The following is a 20,366-nucleotide window of genomic DNA, read 5'->3' as shown; positions in this document are numbered from 1 at the left end:
GCCTTTCTGAGTGACACAGCGATCCAATCAGCGGAGAAGAAGTATAGAGGTGTGAGATATAGAGGATGGAGGGAAGAGGCTCCCATAATCTTGAGCCCTCAACCTTGTGTGACCAACCTCATGGGATCCAGTCCCCGACGTCTGGGAATTAGTACCAGGCCACTCCCCTGTTCTCTTCTGAAAGTCCCCGAGCCCTCAATCTCCCATCGTGCCAGGTCTTTCTCGGCCTGTGGTGGAATCTGGGAGTGGGTTTGTGGTGGGAAATGGGTCACCCTTTTCCAATCCATTCCCAAGGGAGAACGAAAGGGCTCACATTCCACGGAATCCCTCGGGACCCCTATGCTGCTGAAGCTGGCCAAATGCTTCAGATGCTCGGTCAGGTCAGGTGACCTGTTGGCAAACATAGAACCATAGAATACTACAGCACAGGAAGCAGCCCATTCGGCCCTTATAGTCTGTGACAAAACATCCTCATGCTAGTCCCACTGATCTGCACCCATTCTATGCGCAGGAAGAGTCCAAGAGTGAAAGTCTGGAGGTGCGTGCACTGATTAATTCACCTGGAAGAAATCCACACAGTCACAGGAAGCGCATGAAAACTCCATACAGATAGCGCCAGAGGCTGGGATCGAACATACACACATTTTCTGCCAAGTCACCTGATCACACTGTGCTTCTAAAACAGCTCTAGGTTCAAGTACCATTTCTTTCCTTCTGTTATCGGACTCTTGGATGGACCTCCCATTAGTGTAATGATAATGATATTGAGTTTATTGTCATACACATAGTACAATGTACATATGCCCTGAAATTCTTACTTGCTCTAGCTGCAAGGGTATCTGCTTAAAAGAATTAAAAAAGGCTTCTGCTCAAAGGTGTTAGAGAGAGGAGATTTAATTGGCAGTTATGGGAGTCCTTTATGATGTTTGCCTTCTTGAGATAGGGTCTCACATAAATGCATTCAGTGAGAAGTCCAAGTCTGTGATGTACCTGAATGTTTGTTACCTTCTGCATTCCTGTGCAGTCAAATTCCCAATCCAGGCTGTGATGATTGAGCACTTTCAGGAAGGGTCAAACTATGCTCTTCTATCTCTTCAAAGTTTTGTTTACATCTTTTGTTCCTACATGTGCATTTTATGAGATGCTTAATGTATTTGTTTCCTATATTTGAATAAATTTCCACCCAACCTGATCTGCCTGCTATTGACCACCTCCACTGGACAGATTAATGGTGGATGTTCTTGGAAGAAAGGTCTCCAATAAAAATTTCCTCTATTTTTCAGAGTAGAGCCAGATTATTTTGGCATTACTTTTTATTCTTATTTTCAAATTCTGTAATTAGCATGGTGCTGCTCTTTACACAGTACCATTCATGTTATTCTGGTTTTTGAAGGTTCCCTATAAGAGGTTAGTAAGGAAGGTGGAAGCATTAGGTATTAATGATGAAGTAGTGAAATGGATTCAACAATGGTTGAATGGGAGATGCTAGAGTAGTGGTGGAAAATTGTTTGTTTGTTGAATTGGAAGCAGGTGACTAGTGGAGTGCCTCAGGGATTGATACTGGGCCCACTGCTGTTTATCATATATATATTAACGATCTAGATGATAGGGTGGCAAATTGGATTAGTAAATTTACAGATGATATAAAGGTTGGTGGGGTTTGGACAGTGAGGAAGATTATCAAAGCTTACAGGGTGATATAGGTCAGTTAGAAGAGTGGGCTGAAAGATGGCAGATGGAGTTTAATACTGAAAAATGTGAGGTGCTACATTTTGGTAGGACTAATCAAAATGGTTAAATGGTAGACGATTGAAGAGTGCAGTGGAATCAAGAGAGTCATGGTACATAATTTTCTGAAAGTTGAATCACATGTGGATAGGGTGGTGAAGAAAGCATTTAGTATGTTGGCTTTCATAAATCAGAGTATAGAATACAGGAGTTGGGATGTAATGTTGAAATTGTATAAGGCATGGATAAGGCCAAATTTGAAATATTGTGTGCAGTTTTGGTCGCCGAATTACAGGAAGGATATAAACAGTATAGAGAGAGTGCAGAGGAGGTTTACGAGAATGTTGCTGGGGTTTCTGGGTTTGAGTTGCAGGGAAAGGTTGAGGGGTGATTTAATTCAAAATTATAAGGGGGACAGTTAGAGTCAATGTGGATAGGCTTTTTCCACTGAGAGTGGGGGAGATTCAAACAAGAGGGCATGGATTGAGTGTAAAAGGGGAAAAACTTAAGGGAAACAGAAGGGGGAATTTCTTCACACAGAGGGTGGTGGGGGTATGGAACAAACTTCTGGCAGTGATGGTCGAAGTGAGATCGATATTAATATTCAAGGAAAGGTTGGATAGGTATATGAACAGGAGAGGTGTGGAGGGTTATGGGCCAAATGCAGGTCAGTGGGACAAGGCGGGAGGAGATGTTCAGCATAGACTAGTAGGGCCAAACTGGCCTGTTTCTGAGCTGTAAATGGTTATATGGTTATATGGAATTAAAAAGACAACAAATACATAGAACATAGAACATCTTAATTTTTTTTAACAATTTAGACATATAGCACAGTAACAGCCCCTACTGGCGCACGAGCCTGTGCCACCCAATTACCCCAATTAACCTACAAACCCCGTACATTTTGAAGGGTGGGAGGAAACTGAAGCGCCCAAAGGAAACCAATGCAGACACAAGGAGAATGTACAAACTCTCAACAGACAGCACTGGGTTTGAACCGGGTCACTGGTGCTGAATAGTGTTGCACTAATCACTACGGTAACTGAGCTTCCCATTCCGGAGCAGTACAGGCCCTCCGGTCAATTGTGTTGTGCTGACCTACGTGAACCTACTCAACAAATTAAACCTTCCTTTCCTCCCCCCCCCCCCCCATAATCCTCTATTTTTCTTATATCCTTGTGTCCGTTTCAGAGTTTTTTAAATATCCCTATTGTACCAGCCTCCACCACCACCCCTGGCAATGTATTCCAGGCACCCACTACTCTCTGTGTAAATAACTCCCGTGTCATCTCCCCTAAACGCTCTTCTCCTCACCTTATATAGATGTCCCCTGGTGTTTCCTGCTGTCGCTCTGGGAAAAGGTACTTATAATCTTGTAGACCTCTATTAAGTTACCTCTCATCCTCTTCAAAGAAAAAGCCCTAGCTTCAGAAGACACATTCTCCAATCCAGGCAACATCCTGGTAACTCTCCTCTGCACCCATCCAAAGCTTCCACATCCTTCCTGCACTGAGGCGATCAGAACTGAACACAATATTCCATGTGTAGTCTAACTAGAGTTTTATAGAGCGGCAACAATACCTCACGGTTCTTGACTAATGAAGGCCAGCATACCACTCTATCAACCTTCGCAGCAACCTTGAGAAATCCATGGAATTGGGCCCCAAGGTTCCTCTGTTCTTACATATGTATAGATAGAGATAAATATTCAGTAATCTGAGTGCAAAAGCAAAGTGACTTACAATGTGCAGACCGTCCTTTTATGGCGTCCCTGATTAGTGGAACAAGGGGTAAGTTAAGAGCTTGATAGCTGTTGGAAAGCTGTTCTTGCTGGTCTTCAGGTTTCTGCACCTTCTGACTTGAAAGTAGCAGTGAGGAGAGGTTGTGACAAGGATGATGGCTGTTCTTTATGATGTTGGCTGCCTTCTTGAGGCAGCGCCTCACATCAGTATCTGCAATGGATAGAAGGTCAGAGTCTGTGCTGGACCTGTTCTGTTTGCTACCTTCTGCAACTCCTGGGCATTCCCAGACCGGGCTGTGAAGCAAGCAGTCGGTGTATCTTCCGCAGTTAGGTGGAGTGTGTGATGCCAGGCCAATTCTCCTCCAGAGGAGAAGAAGGTGAACCCTCCCAGTGCACCCCCAGTTTCTCAAAGAGGCACATGAAGAGACTGCAAAAGCTGGATCCCGGAGCGACTCAAGCTGAGCAGATCGAGCAGCATCAGTGGGAGAAAAAGAATCGGATGGTTTCGACCTGAAATGCCCAGCCTTCTGATGCTGCTCGATCCACTGAGGACACCCCCCACCCCCCCCCCCCCCGCCACCCTGCCCCAGCAGATGGTATGAGGCTCATCACACGGGCAGCTGGCAGTGTCGCTCCTGTGTAGCGTCTAGGAGCAGGAAGGGGCTGGGGGGGATAAGGGCCTGCCTCCCCCAAATTCGGTGCCCAGGAAAACATGTCGTGCCCAGGTCGAAGTGTTCAGGACTGATAGTCTCTATCAATAACCACAGAGTCAAAGGCTGCAGGAACAATAGGCTTTAATGCACACAAGACTTTGGCTGGCCTGGATCCAGGTACAGGACTGCTGGAAAGGGGGAGGTAATGCAACCTTTATGGGCCAGGGCAAAAGGGGAGGAGATTTAAGGGATGACTCATTAGTGGGTGGGCCAGCTTCATATATACAGTAATTGGTAGGGTCTATCTATATAATGGAGAAAAACATATCAGTACAGTGACTGAGGACGAGGATACTTGGTGATTTGCAGGCAGGTAACAACAGCCAGCACCGGGCCAGTCATTTGCACGTCGCTGCATTCTATCTAAAAATAGTAAGGCCTCAGGGACCCAGTCCAGAGAGGCAAGCTATCAGGAATGCAGCCCTATGGAAACTCTGATCAGTCACAAATTAGAGCCGGAATCCTTCTGCCATTGTCCAAATACCTTGAATATCTCAGGGAGAGCAAAGAGCTACCTTTTTTTTGATACTAAGTGACAACAGCAGGGGTGCAGTGCTAATTTTTTACATGTTAAAAAAGGGGGGGGGACAAGGAGCATCCCCACGAAGTGCCAGAATGGTACTCTGGTGAATTCCGTCCGGCAGCACGGCACCCCCTGGACAATGGAGACCATGGCCTCTCACCAGCTCCTCTCTGTCTGCCCAGCACCACTTCCCCAGCCGCAGGAAAGGGATCAACGTTGGAAGGGGCTCGGAGGGGATTCACCAGAGACAACAGAGGCTGGACTACAGAGCAACACATGCCCTGCTGGAAGGAATCCAACAGGCTGGGCAGCATCCATGGGAGAGAAAGGATGGTCGGTATGGACCCCTCCATTGAGACGTTGATTATTCCCACCGCTGCAGCTCAACCTGCTGACTTTCTCCAGCATGTTGCCAGGACTGGAAGGGGTGAGTTATAGGGAGAGGCCGGACCGGCTTGCCCTTTATTCCCTGGAACGAGAGAGGCAGAAGGGTGATCTAATAAAGGTTCATAAAATCACGAGTCTTTTTCCAATCTTTTCCCAAGGTGAGAGTTTGGGTGTAAGGTGAGAGGGGAGAGATGTAGGGGCAACGTTTTCTAGAAGTGGGTATGATTACAATGTTCAAAAGATAGATCTATGAATAGGAAGGGTTTTGGATATAGACCAAATTAAGGTAAATGGGATGAGCCCAGAATGCCAACTAGGTCAGCATGTACGATTTGGGCTAAAGGATCTGTGTGACTCTATGATGTTGTATGGCTCCTGTGCAATGTATTATGTGTTATAAACAAAGTATGTCCCAAACCAAAGTCAACTAGTAAGTGGTCTCCTTTTTATTTCCAAGATCCTGGCAGCTTTTCAAGGAATGCATTGAGCCAGATGCTGACCAAGTTTGGTGTGCTGGTGTCTGCAGACAGAAATAAGATCAGCAACTGTGAAGTTCAATCAGTAATTGCTCAGCAGAGATACTCCTAACCCTCCTACACCCCCCATCCCCACCACTGCCACCTTCTCAGTAGTGACAGAAGGTCACTCTAGTCCATGCTGCAAATCCAATCATCAGGGGTGGGTAGATAAACTCTCCTCGCCGAGAATCAACACCTTGGAACTTTTTGAACCAAAAGACCAAAAGTCCAGGTTGGCAGCAAAAAAACTCAGGTCCCATCGCACTCAGGGCTCAGTGCTCAGCCTGCTACTGTTCACACTGCCCGTTCACAACTGCACTGCCAGATTCAATTCGAGCAGAACCATCAAGTTTGCGGATGATACAACAGCTATTGGCCTCATCGGCAACAATGATGAGTCGCATTTACGGAGAGGAGGTTGAGATGCTCATAAAATGGTGCAAGGAAAACAACCCGAGTCTCAACATGGACAAGACAAAGGAGATAGTTGTAGACGAGGTCGACCATTCTCCATGACACATCAACAGTTCCATCCATGCAGGGAGTGAGAGACAAAGTTTCTTGGTGTGTATATAATGGACACCATATCCTGGACCCACAACAACTCTTCATTAGTCAGGAGGGGGCAGTTGAAGCACCGACACTTTCTCAGGAGTATGAGGAGGGCAAGGCTTCTGGCCCCATCTTGACGACTTTTTACAGGTACATAATTGAGAGTGTCCTGTCTGGCTGCATCATTAGGTGTTTTTAAGCAGAAGCCCCCAGGTAGCCCTCCTGGGACCCAGGTGCGATTAGTGGGACAAAGGAGCCTCCAGCAGGAGTAACTTGGTCGGCCATTTTTGTTTTCAAGCTGCTGGTGGACGAGTTTAATTGGGTTCCCTGACTACCTCCGAGATAGGGCAGGGACCCGGTTGACTTTGGACGATGCTGACCGGGTTGGACCCTTGCAAGCTGCCTTCAAATTGCCCGGTTAACCCCATTTTACAAGGCAGTTTGAAAGCATCTATTGCTATTGGGATGATAGCTGAAAAGCATTGGATTGGAAGTCAATACAAAGGATCATCAAAATGGCCTGGAAGATCACTGGGTCTCCCTTTCCTTTATTGATGACATTTACTGGAAGTGTTGCTTAAATAGGGCTCGAAGAATTATTGGGGACCCTTTTCCTCGTACACACTATATTTCTGACCAACTACCATCAGGAAGAAAGTAGAGGATCATCAAAAATCAGGACTGTCAGGCTGGGAAATGGCTTCTTCCTGTGGGTTGAGATAGGACCATATGACGTAGGAACAAAAACAGGCCATTCAGCCGCGCCATTGAATCATAAACTGATCCATTTTCCCACTCAACCCCACTGCCTGGTGTTCTCTCCATAACCTTTGATGTCCTGGCTAATCAAGAAACTACCAATCTCTGCCTTAAATTTACCCAATGACCTGGCCTCCACAACCACCTTTAGCAATACATTCCACAGATTCACACTACCCTCTGGCTAAAGAACTTCGTTCGCATCTCTATTCTAAGCAGACACCCTTCAATCCTGAAGTTGTGCCCTCTTGTCCAAAACCCTCCCACCGTGGGAAATAACTGTTCTGCATCTACTCTGTCTATGCCTTTCAACATTCAAAATGTTTCTATAAGATTCCCCCCCCACCTCATTTTCCTAAATTCCAATGAGAATAATGACCTGCATCCTGTAACCAAGTACATTATTCCAGAATATTTATTTTATATTCTATCTTTATGTTTATATGTGATTATTATGCGCCGTGCATTGTGGTGGTCTGAGTGTGGTCTGGAGAAATCCTAGCCTGTGGTGTTCAAGTCAGGAGACCCTGATGTACATAAGACGTCCAGTTATAATCTTCATAAGGCTACAACTGACCAGATGAAACTAACACGCACTCAACAATGGCGGCAAGGTACACAGGCTTTCACAGGGGCAGCGATCACAGGCCACAACATGGACCTCCCTGACAAGCTGAATACATTAAGCAGACATCAATGTCAGAATTAGGTTTATTGTCATGAATATGTGTCCTGAAATGTGGTGTATGGCAGTAACAGTATTACGCATTACAGGTGTAAATTTGCAATAAATTTTGGTTCCATAAATACAATAACTAATGCAAAAATTAGAAAAAAAAAGGTAGTGCCGATAGGTTCATTGCCTGTTCAGAAATCTGATGGTGGATTTGTACCGTTGGGTGTGCAACTTCAGTCTCTGTACCTCCATCCTGATGGTAGCAGTGAGAAGAGGAAATGGGCTGGGGGGGGTGAGGGTTCCTTGATGATAGATGCTGCTTTCTTGAGATACCACCTCTTAAAGATCCCCTTAATGGAGTGAAGACTGATGCCCACGATGGCGCTGGGCCTCGGTTGCCTTTTCCTGTCCTGTGCATTAGCAGCTCCATACCAGACAGTGATGCAACCAGTCAGAATACTCTCCGCGGTACTCCTGTAGAAATTTGCAAGTCTTCGATGACATACCAAATCCCCTCAAACTCTTAATGAAATAGAGCTGCTGGTGAGCCTTCTTCATGACCACATCGACATGATGACCCCAGGGTAGATCTTCAGAGATGCGGACCCGCAGGAATTTGAAGTTCTTTACCCTCTCCATTACTGACCCATTATTCTCCTGATTTCCCCTTCCTGAATTCCACAATCTACTCCTTAGTTTTGCTAACATTGAGCGCAAGATTGTGGTTGTGATGCCATTTAATTAGCTGATTTACCTCACTCCTCGTTGCCATTTGTGATTCTGCCGACAACTGTGGCGTCATCGGCAAATTTGTCGAAAGGCATTTTGTATTGTGCCCGGCCACATAGTCACGGTTGTAGAGCGAGTGGGCTAAGCGTGCATGCTTTAGGTGCACCTGGGTTGACTGTCAGTGAGGATCAGTGAGGAGGAATGTTGTTACCGATCCTCACTGGTTTTCATCTTCTGATGAGGAAGTCAAGGATCCAGTTGCAGAGGGAAGTTTGAAGCTGGCTGACCAGTACTGAGGGGATGATGGTGTTGAAAACTGAGCTGTAATCGATGAAAAGCAGCCTGCTGGACTTAGTGCTGTCGCCCAGCTTATCCAGGGCTGAGTGAAGAACGAGTGAGATTGAATCTGCAGTGAAATTATTGTGACAGTTGGCAAATTGCAGTGGGACAAGATCTTTACTGAGGTATGAGTTCATTTCTGGCCATGACTAATCTCTCACAGTATTTCAACACAGAAGATGGGAGTCCTACTGGGCAACAGCCATTGAGACAGCTCCACTCTCCTCTTCCTGGGCACTCGTGTGAATGATGCCCTTTTGAAGCAGTTAGAACCTGACTGCAACGGTGTCTGGGAACACTCCAGCTAGTTGGTTGGCAAAGATTTTCAGTAGCCCGCCAGGCACGCTATCAGGGTCTGAGGCCTTGCGAGGATTCACTCTCTCGAAACATTTTCTGACGTTGGCCTCTGCGATAGATATCACGGGGTCACCAGCTTCTGCAGGGATTCTCATTGGCATAGATAAATTCTCCTTTTCCGAGCGAGCATGAAGTGTTCAGCTCATCAGAAAGGGAGGCATTACAGCCATTTGTAATGTTCTGCCTCACCTTGTAGAATGTAACAGCCTGCAAACCCTGCCATAACTGGCAAGTTTCTGATTCCGAATTCTGATTCACTCAGAATTGCTACTGAGTTAGCCTTCCGTAGATCAGACCTGGACTTCCTGTCGAGATCTGGATCAACGGTCTTAAATGCCATCGATCTCGCCCTCAGCAGTTTACGAATCCTCTAGTTCATCCACAGCTTTTGGTTGGGGTAGTCACAACATGTACAAGTAGGGACACACCGATCCACTCAGTCAGTAACAGATGTGGCACATTCATTCACGTTTGAAGATAAATCCTTGAATATTGTCTGCATGCACTCCTCCACCTCCCTAGATAATACTTAAACCTTCTTCACTCCTGGTGCTGTAGTCCTCAGTCTCTGTTTATATGCCGGGAGTAGAGAGAAATACAGCTCGTGATCAGGCCTAAGTGTGGGCCTGGGATGGCACATTGCGACTCACTGTAACACCTCACCCTGCACCTTGACACACTGTAACACCCCACCCTGCACTCCTTCACTAACTGTAACACTGCACCCTGCACAACATGACTAACTGCAACACCTCACCCTGAACCCTGTGACTTACTGTAATACCACACTCTGCACCCTGTGACTCACTGTAACACCGCACCCTGTACAACATGACTCACAGAAACACCTCACCCTGCATTCCGTCACTCACTGTAACACTGCACCCTGCACAACATAACTCACTGTAGCATTGCACCCTGCACAACATGTCTCACTGCAACACCTCACCCTGCACTCTGTGACTCAATGTAACACTGCACCCTGCACAACATAACTCAATGTAACTCCTCAACCTGCCCACCGTGACTGACTGCAATGCCTCACCCTGCACAACATGACTCACTGCAACCCCTCAACCTGAACCTGTAACTCACTGTAACACCGCACCCTACACAACATGACTCACTGTAACACCTCACCCTGCACTCCGTGACTCAATGTAACACCACAACCTGCAGTCTGTGACTCTCTGTAACACCGCACCCTGCACACTGCGACTCACTTGGTGCTTTTTGGACCTGGGTAGACCTCCTGGGTGCCAGGTGCGTTAAATGGGTCGATGGTGCTCTCAGCAACTTTCAAGCTGGGGCAGGATTGACACAGTAAATCGCCAACCTGATAATTTAAGGGGGAATCCTACCCCCATAATGATGCATTGAATGACGCGTCACGCAAACTATCAGTAAGTCTCTTCCATTCTCCCCACCCCCCCCCCCCCCCCCCCCCCCGTGGCAGCTGACTCACTGTACTGATACTGTCTGCGTCATTGAGCCCCTTTTGCACTCTGCGGTGCTCCAGTTTTTTTGCTGCCTCTCTCATTCCCTTCTTTTGGATGCACCACTGATTGGCTGGAAGTGAATGTTGGATGCCCCTCTCTGTGGACACTGTGATTGGAGTGAAAACACGCAAGTGCTGCAGGAGCTCAGCAGCGCTCGCAGTGTCCATGGCCCTTCCTCTGGGGAATCGCTTTTGGTGCGGAGAGAGTGGAGGCATTCCAAAGGGGTGAGATTGGAAAGAGTGAGGGGAGAGGGGAAGTTGAGATGATTGATGTCGGAAACGTAAAGATGCGAAGCAGGTAGAAGGCCAGAGATAGACAGGAACCCTAGGAATCAACACCACAACTATTTCAAAGAATAAAATGATGTGGCGTTTGAAATTTGAAACCAAGTGGGCACAATGTGAACTGTACAGTAATTGCAACACAGGAAATGTGTCAGGCAACCTCCTCACAGCCAGATCCCATAGTCAGCAATGTAATAATCTCCAGACCAACTGTTCACCGCTGTTCCTGAAGGAAGGAAGGACTTGCATTTCTCTGGTGCCTGTCACGTCCTTTAAAAATACACCGACAGTGCTGACAATTGGAGCACAGATATTAATGTCAGGTCAGGACAGGAGTTGTGCTTGGTAATCGTAAATATGCCAGACATTAAGAAGTGTAGCAAGGTACATCTAGTTGAGAAAGGATAAATTATATTCACCTCAGCAGCAGATGAATCCTTGGGAAACAACTGACCTAAACGTTAGCACCAACATTTGTACACCTCTAGTTCAGTACCCCAGTTTTCTTTTCACCTTTATGGCTCTAATTCAAATCCGTCCCTTTATTATTCATCATCCAAAAGTTTCAAGTATTACATTAGTCTATATTTCTGGCAATTCACACAAGACAGAAGTTACAAATCGAAACCTGATTATTTCTGTTGATACGTCAAACCATTGGGGAGCCATCCATTTCCGGAGACCCTCCAAAATGGCTGTGAGCACTCCAGGGATACACGAGCACACAGGGGTCCTCAGAAGAGGAGCAGGCAGTCAACCCGTGATGAACCCTCGACTGCCCGTTGCCTGGATCCACGGATGGCCATCTTGGCCAGGGCCAGTACCAGACCGACGAGGACAACCATAGAACCAAAGAACCAATAGACTCTGGCATGATTCCGGAGGATTGGAAGGTTGCAAATGTCATTCTGCTGTTTAAGAATCAAGGAAGGCAGAAAAAAAGAAATTATAGACTGATTAGTCTGACGTCAGTAGTTGGAAAGTTATTGGAGTTGATCCTCAAGGATGAGGTTATGAACTACCGTGAGGTGCGTGATATGATAGGTCCAAGTCAGCATGGTTTCACGAAGGGAAGATCCTGCCTGACCAACCTATTGGAAATTTTTGAGTAAATCTTGAGTAGGATGGACAAGGGAGAGGCTGTGAATGTTGTGTATTTGGATTTTCAAAAAGCCTTCATTAAGGTGCCGCATAAGAGGCTGTTTAATAAGATGAGAGCCCATGGAGTTACAGGAAAGATATTAGATTGGGTGTAGTATTGGCTGATAGGCAGGAAGCAAAGGGTGGGAATAAAGGGATCCTGTTCTGGTTGGTTGCCGGTTCCTAGTGGTGTTCTGCAGGGGTTGGTGTTGGGGCCGGTTCTTTTTACAATGTATGTTGATGATTTAGATTATGGAGTGAATGGTTTGTGGTGAAGTTTTCAGATGACACCAAGATGGTGGAGTAGGAAGTGTTGAAGGAACTGCAAGGTTGCAAAGAGAATGGGATAACTTGGAAGGGTGGGCAGAGAAATGGCAGATGAGATACGATGTTGAGAAATGAATGGTTGTACATTATCGAAGAGGAAATAAACAGGCAGATTATTATTTGAATGGGGAGAAAATTCAAAATTCGAAGTGCAGGATAACCTAAGGTTTAACTACCAGGTTGGGTCGGCAGTAAAGAAATCAAATGTTATGTTGGCACTTGTTTCAAGGGGAATAGTGTATAAGAGTAAAGAGGTGTTGATGAGGCTCTATGGGGCACTGGTGCATTTGGAGAACTGTGTGCAGTTTTGGGTCCCTTATCTTATCTTATCTTATCTTAGAAGCCTGCCACATTGACCACCGCCAGTAGGCTGATATCGCCTCAAACCGTGCATCTTGGCGCCTCACAGTTCGGCGGGCAGCAACCTCCTTTGAAGAAGTCCGCAGAGCCCACCTCACTGACAAAAGACAAAGGAGGAAAAACCCAACACCCAACCCCAACCAACCAATTTTCCCCTGCAACCGCTGCAACCGTGTCTGCCTGTCCCGCATCGGACTTGTCAGCCACAAACGAGCCTGCAGCTGACGTGAACATTTACCCCTCCATAAATATTCGTCTGCGAAGCCAAGCCAAAGATCTTAGAAGGGATGTAATGATGTTGGAGAGAATACAGAGAGGATTTACCAGGATGATTCCTGGAATGCCAGGGTTAACATATGAGGAACGTTTTTCGCCCCTTGAACTGTATTCATTGGAGTATAGAAGAATGAGAGAAGATCTCATAGAAACATTCTGAATGCTGAAAGGATGGGACAGAGTAGATGTGAATAAGATGTTTCCCATGGTGGGTGAATCCAGGACAAGAGGGCACGGTCTTAGAATTAGAAGGTATCCATTTAAAACAGAGATGAGGAGAAATTTCTTCAGCCAGAGGGGTGAGTTATGAAATTCATTTCAACATACAGCTGTGGAGGCTCAGTCACTGGGGGAGTTTAAGGTGGAGATTGACAGGTATCTAATTAGTCAGGCTATCAAAAGATATGGGGAAAAGGCTAGAATTCGGAACTAGATGTGAGAACAGTTTAGCTTAGGGTAGATTTGCAGAGCACTTGATGGGCCAAATGGCCTACCTCTGTTCCTTTATCTTGTGATTTTGTGAACATTACAGCATAGAAACAGAACCCTTTGGCCTTTCTAGTCTGTGCTGAAACATTGGTTGATTGATTGATCCTCCCTCCTCCATATCAAGTGCCCAAAAATCAGGAGTGTGGGACTAAAATGCAGCCAGAACTTGAGAAACAACCTAGTCAAGTGCAACATGGTCTCAATCAAGCTGGTTGAAGTGACAGAAGGGAGGTGGTTCCATGAATCGACTCAAATCATCACTAAACATGCCTTCATGTTTCGTAATCAAATCGCCGATATCTCCTCCATTTTCACTCTCACTGTAAGGCCTGGGGTGGGGGTGGGGGGGGGGGGGTCCCGCAACTGCTCCTCACCATTGCCTTTGCGTGTTTTCCAACCATGATAGATTGGGACAAGGATCATGATCATATTTTCGTCTCCCAGCGATACGAAAGAATTCCTGGTCATGGGGTCGCCGAAGTCGCTGACCCAGCACGACTCCTGTAGGCCCCAGGTCTTTCAGAAAACGGGTCTAGCATATTTACAAAAAACAAACTGTATAAAACAATGGTCCACAACAGGAGGGGGCAGGTCTCATGTTGACTGGTCAGTCGTGCTAACTCAGTCCTCCACAGTCCATACCATCCCGTATTCCCCACAATGAAACCAGAGTCCAAGATGTGAGTCCTTTATCCTGACGTGAAGATAGCAGAGCGATGAACAGAAATCCCCGTAAGTTTCGCGAACTGGCTCCCCAACAATCCGCCAAAGCCTCCCGAAATCCTCAAAGGTGAGGCCAAGTCTTCCAGGCCTTCAAGGCGTCATTGAAAAGTTATCGACAACCGACCGCCGAGTTAACCAGTGATGAACTGGCCGTGGAGTCACCGACGTTAAACTTTTAGCGAGCAAATTAGATGAAAGATAGTAGTTCTGTGGGGGAGTAAATCCACCCGGTAAACTGCCAGCTCGTTGCTTGAACTGTGCAGTTAGAGACAGCAGAAATTTACACACAAGCATCAGACTTCTTCTGAACAGGAATTCTGCCTGAGTACTCCCACACCACACACACAAAACCCCCTTTCGATTCAAATCCCATTTCAGCCGTTTAAATCATTTCATTTTCTCCATCTTCCCAGGGGTGTAGAACATGACTTCTGCACCACTGCTCCCACAGTGCAACCCTCCTTTCTTCACTACCCATCTACCATAGTGTGATCCCCCCTCTGTACTGGCCACACCCACCCTCCACAGTGTGATACTTCCTCAGTAATGCCCCTCTTCTGCCCCTGGTGTTACCACTAGAACATGGGCTGGTTCTGGGGAGTGTGGTTTGGATCCCTGATCCCTTCCCTGGGAGGTGTGGGTGTGCGCATGGCTTTCTCCTGTCTGAGGAATGAAGGTGAATCAGCAGTATGGTGGGACCAAGGGAAGCCAGCCAGTTGACTGGGTTTTCATAGGGCTCAGAGCACTGTGCCTAATCCCGCAGCAGTTCCTGCCGACCACGGACTATCAGCCAGAGGTCATGACAGGCATGCATGGAACAACTGGCCGAGATGCCCAGTGCACTGGCAGGTAGCTGTTGGCAGGACCTCAGCTGTGCCTGTCTCAAAGCCCAAAGACTTCAGCTGCCCTCCATGGGGTGCTTCTGCTGCCCATCACCCAGAGAACATCACAGCACAGCTGAAAGCCCTTCGGCCCTTCTAGACTTTTTTTCTGCCTAGTCCCACTGACCTGCACCCAGTCCATATCCCTCCACCCCCCTCCCATCCATGTACCTGTCCAAATTTCTCTTAAATGTTAAAACTGAGCCCGCATTCACCACTTCAGCTGGCAGCTCATTCCACACCCCACCACTCTCTGTATGAAGAAGGTCCCCCTAAATTTTCCCCCTAAAATTTTCCCCTTATCACCCTTCACCTACTCTCAGTAGAAAAATCCAACTCACATTTACTCTATCTATCCCCCTCATAATTTTAACCACCTCTATCAAATCTCCCCTCATTCTTCTTCGCTCCAGGGAATAAAGTCCTAATCCATTTAACCTTTCACTGCAACTCAGTTCCTGAAGTCCGGGGAACATCCTAGTAAATCTCTGCACTCTTTCTATCTTATTAATATCCTTCCTGCAATTAGGTGTCCAGAACTGTACACAATACTCCAAATTTGGCCTCACCCATGTCTTAGACAACTTCAACGTAACATCCCAACTCCTATACTCAAAAGTTTGATTTATAAAGGCTAAGATGCCAAAATCTTTCTTTACAACCCTGTTGACCTGTGACATTTCCTTCAGGGAATTATGTATCTCTATTCCCAGATTGCTTTGCCCCTCTCCACTCCTCAGTGCCCTACCATTTACTGTGTATGTCCTACCTTGGTTTGTCCTTCCAAAATGCATTACCTCACACTTAAATTCCATCTGCAATTTTTCAACCCATTTTTCCAGTTGGTCCAGATCCCTCTGCAAGCTTTGAAAGCCTTCCTCACTCTCCACTATGGCTCCAATTTTTGTGTCATCCGCAAACTTGCTGATCCAATTACTACATTATCATCCAGATCATCGATATAGATGACAAACAACAATGGTCCCAGCACCACCCTGAGGCACACCACTGGTCATAGACCTCCAATCTGAGAAGCAATTATCCACTACCACTCTCTGGCTTCTCCTGTATCGCCAATGTTGAATATAGCTTACTATCCCACTATGACTGTCTGAACCTTCCTGACTAACCTCCCATGTGGGACCTTGTCAAAGGCCTTACTAAAGTCCATGTAGACAACATCTATAGCCTTTTCTTCATCAGCGTTCCTGGTAACCTCCTCAAAATTTAAATTACAATCTCTGTAAGATTGGTTAAAAAATGACCTACAAAGCCATCTTGACTGTCCCTAATCAGATCCTGGTTTTGCAAATACTTGTATATCCAATCTTTTAAAACATCTTCTAATATTTTACCTACTAACATCAGGCTCACCACCCTACAATTTCCTTGGTTAAGTTTGGAGACTTTTTTAAACAACAGAATAATGTGACCTGCCCTCCAATCCTCTGGCACCACACCCGATGCTAAGGACATTTTAAATATTTCTGCCAGAGCCCCTGCAATTTCTACATCAGTCTCCCTCAAGATCCAAGGGAATATCCTGTCAGGCCCTGGGGATTATCCACCCTTATCTGCTTTAAGACAGCAAGCAGTAAGTGCCTTCTCTTCTTTAATCTCTATTTGTTTCATGACTGCTTATTTTCCAAAATTCCCTTGACTCTGTGCCATTTCCTGAGTAAATACTGTACAAAAAAAATTTAAGATCCCCCCCCACCCCATCTCTTTTGGCTCCATACAAAGCTGACCACTGATCTTCAAGGGGACCAATTTTATACCTTGCTATCCTTTTGCTCTTAATATACCTGTAGAAAGCCTTAGGATTTTCCTTAACATTGTCTGCCAAAGCAACCTCATGTCTTCTTTCAGACTTCCTGATTTCTTTCTTAAGTTTTTTTATTTTTCTTTATACTCCTCAAGTACCTCATTACCTGTTATACACCTCTCTCTTCTTCTGAACCAGATCCCCAATATCCCTCAAAAGCCAAGGTTCCCTATGACTGCTAACCTTATTTTTAATCCTGACAGGAACATACAAACTCTGTGCTCTCAAAATTTCACCTTTGAAGGCCATCGCAATCCTTGCTTGAAAACATCTTATCCCAATCCACACATTCTAGATCCTTTCTCATTTCCTCAAAATTGGCCCCTCTCCAATTTAGAATCTCAACCTGAGGCCAGATCTTCTCCATAATTAACTTGAAACTAATGGCATTATGATCACTGGACCCAAAATGTTCCCCTATACATACTTCTGTCACTTGTTCTGTCTCGTTCCCTAATGGGAGATCCAGTATTGCACTCTCTAGTTGGTATCTCTATATTGATTCAGAAAACTTTCCTGAACAGTTTTGACAAACTCCAAGCCATTCAGCCCTTTTACTGTTTGGGAGTTCCAGTCAATATGCGGAAAGTTAAAATCTCCTCCTATCACAACTTATGTTTCCTACAGCTGTCTGCTATCTCTCCACAGGTTTGCTCCTCCAGTTCTCGTTTACTATTGGGTGGTTTATAGTACAACCCTATGAGTGTGGCCATACCCTTCCCATTCCTCAGCTCCACCCATATAGCCTCAGTAGACAAGCCCTCTGGTCTATCCTGCCTGAGTTCAGTTGTGATATTTTCCCTGCCGAACAATGCCACTCCTCTCCCTATACCTCCCCCACTTCTATCACACCTGACACAACAGAAGCCCAGATCATTGAGCTGCCAGTCCTGCCCCTCCTGCAACCGAGTTTCACTAATAGCCACAATGTCATAATTCCACTTGCCAATCCATACCCTAAGCTCATCTGTCTTTCCTACAATACTCCTTGCATTGAAATAGATCCACCTGAGAACATTTCCACCATGTACAACCCTTTGACTTTGAATGTTAAAAGCAACTTTCACATAATCTTTTCCCTCATCTACTCCCCTATCCGCTCTGGCACTGTGGTTCCTCTCACCCTGCAGTCATTTCCTGTCTGTGTGCTGGCCTTGCAGCTGAAGGTGAAATGTGTGCGCTGGTTGGCACACTGTCCTGGCCAAACCTGGCGGTGCATGCAACTAGGTGTACACAACTCTTGATGCTTAGCTACAGATGTTCAGATGTTTCGTGACATCCCACAGGCTCCCCCAAAGCAGATCATTCCTTCCCTGATCCAAGCCACTCCCCCTCCTCAATCTGACCCCCTCCCCAACTCACCCTGGATTACATTGACCCATTACAGACCAGCTCAACCCTGACCCCACCCCAAGACAACCTCCCCCACTCCAAACTTTACCTTTATCCCAAACTCCCTTCACTCAACCCCAGTTGCTCATGTGTCTTGAGTAGGAAGCAATGCACATTTTCTCTAACACTGCACCCTGCACTTTGATCTTTTCTACATTCATGTTTTATTCCTGCTCCTTCTTCTTACTATGCACGGGCTGTTGCCTTGACAACATGCACTAAAACATTTTCCATTGGATATTGGAATGTGTGACAATAAACAATTCAAATTCATTCATTTTAATCTGGTTGGAGGTGATGAAGGTTCTCTTCAATGCGAGTTCTTTTGTTCAGCCTGGTGTGGTTGGGAACTGATTACCATGGCAGTTGGTAGGGCCCAGAAACTCAGCACAATGACCTCTGAACCCTGAGAGAAAATCTCTCATCCCATGAGAGCAGCGGGGGAGGGGATGGACACTCCCAGCCCACCCTCTGCTCCTTGAAGAGGAGACTGCGGGCGCTGGAACCTGAAGCAACATGCACACTTGCTGGAAGAGGTAAATGAGTCTGCCATTGCTGAGGTCCAGTGCAGTCCACAAAGAGCTGGAGAAACTTAGCAGGTCACGCAGCATCCATGGTAAGTCAAAGGCAGTCAATACTTTGGGCCTGAGACCTTGGTCAGGTTCAGGAGTGTCTAGAATCGGGCAGTCACCAGGTGGGGGGAGGGGGAGGAGCACAGGTAAGAAGCCATAGGTGGATATAGGAGGGAGCATGGAAGAAAAGAAAGTTGAGAAGCGATAGGGGGAGAGGATAGCTCTCTGATAGGGGAAGGAAGGGAAGGGGGTGGGGAACTGAAAGAAAGAAGACAGGGTGGACAGTGTAGAAGATTGTTGCAGGTTGCAAGAGGATATAGACAGGATGTAGAGTTGGGCAGAGGAGTGGCAGATGGAGTTCAATTCGGATGTGTGAGGAGATCCATTTTGGAAGGTCAAACTTGAAGGCAGAGTACAGGGTTAATGGTCAGATTCTTAACAGTGTGGAAGAACAGAAGGGCCTTGGGGTCCAAATCCATAGATCTCTCAAGTCTGCATTGCAGGTTGATAGCAGAGTTAAAAAGGCTTGTGATACACTGGCCTTTGTTAGTCGAGAGTTGAGAGGTTATGTTGCAGCTTTATGAAACTGTTTAGACCACTGGTACGAGGTATTTTCTATTTTCTACTTTTCTACTTTTGTTTAAGTAGCCATTTGTCTTAGTGAATTTCTATTGCTGCCAGATTTTGGGGTCCTCTGGACTCTTAACACCACCATTGGAATATTTGTGTTCAGTTCTGTTTTCTTCATTACAGGAAGGATGTAATATAACATGTTGTTCTTCCAATTTGCTGGTAGCCTTGATACGAGGCCATGAACAGATATGTCAGTGAGGAAATGGAACTGAAATAGCCAGCTATTGGGTTACTGTGGCAGTGGACAGAGCAAAGGTACTCAACTAGATGATCCCCCCAGTTTGGATCCTGTCCCTCTGATGTAGAGGAGGCCACAAAGGGAGCACCAGATGCAGGAGATGACTACGAAAGATTCAGCTGTCTGCCTGACTTTCAACATTCCTGGTGAAGGGCTCAGGCGCCGACCGCCTTTTCCTTCCTCTGGATGCTGCGAGGCCTGCTGAGTTCCTCCAGCTCTTCTGTGCACTGCAATCTGTTGGAGGAACCCCAGCGGGTTGAGCAGTGTCTGTAGGAGAGATGAAACATTGACCATTTTATTGTGAATCTGTGACAAGCTTTTGTCAATCCCACATCAGTTCCCTGGACCAGTCCTTGTGTCTCTTCCCCCCACCCCCATTGTCCCTTTTACAGAGCAGAGTACAGGTCCTTCAGCTCATGATATTCTGCCCACCTCTATATACCAACTCAATATATTAAATCTTCTCTCCCTCACATCCATAACTCTCTATTTTCTTACATCCATGTGCCTGACAAAGAGTCTTTGAAATATCCCTATTGTACTAGCCTCCACCATCATCCCCAGCAATGTATTCCAGGTGCACACTACTCCTCTAAACTTTCCTCCTCTCAACCTTGAACAGATGTCCTCTTATATTTGCTAGTCACACCAAGAGGTGCTGGCTGTCCACCCTATCTTGTAGACCTCTATTAAGTCAGCTTATCA

General features: G+C 46.2%; 1 protein-coding gene across 3 annotated transcripts in view; it reads right to left on the bottom strand.

The window, feature by feature from the left end:
- LOC138763017 (uncharacterized) overlaps positions 1-20,366 on the bottom strand; it is a 145,846-nt gene that overhangs the window by 44,022 nt on the left and 81,458 nt on the right. For all 3 annotated transcript variants that reach the window (XR_011357285.1, XR_011357286.1, XM_069936510.1), the window contains exons 2-3: positions 19,688-19,928; positions 3,471-3,680 (exon numbers count right to left, since the gene is read on the bottom strand). Coding sequence is in view for 1 of the 3 variants with exons in the window: in XM_069936510.1 (XP_069792611.1) it covers positions 3,471-3,680; positions 19,688-19,928 (451 nt within the window). In the remaining 2 variants the exon portion in view is untranslated. The remainder of the gene's footprint in view (positions 1-3,470; positions 3,681-19,687; positions 19,929-20,366) is intronic.

This window comes from Narcine bancroftii, chromosome 5 (genome assembly GCF_036971445.1).
Source record: "Narcine bancroftii isolate sNarBan1 chromosome 5, sNarBan1.hap1, whole genome shotgun sequence".
Lineage (NCBI taxonomy): Eukaryota > Metazoa > Chordata > Chondrichthyes > Torpediniformes > Narcinidae > Narcine > Narcine bancroftii.
This window is presented reverse-complemented; position numbering and strand designations above follow the sequence as displayed.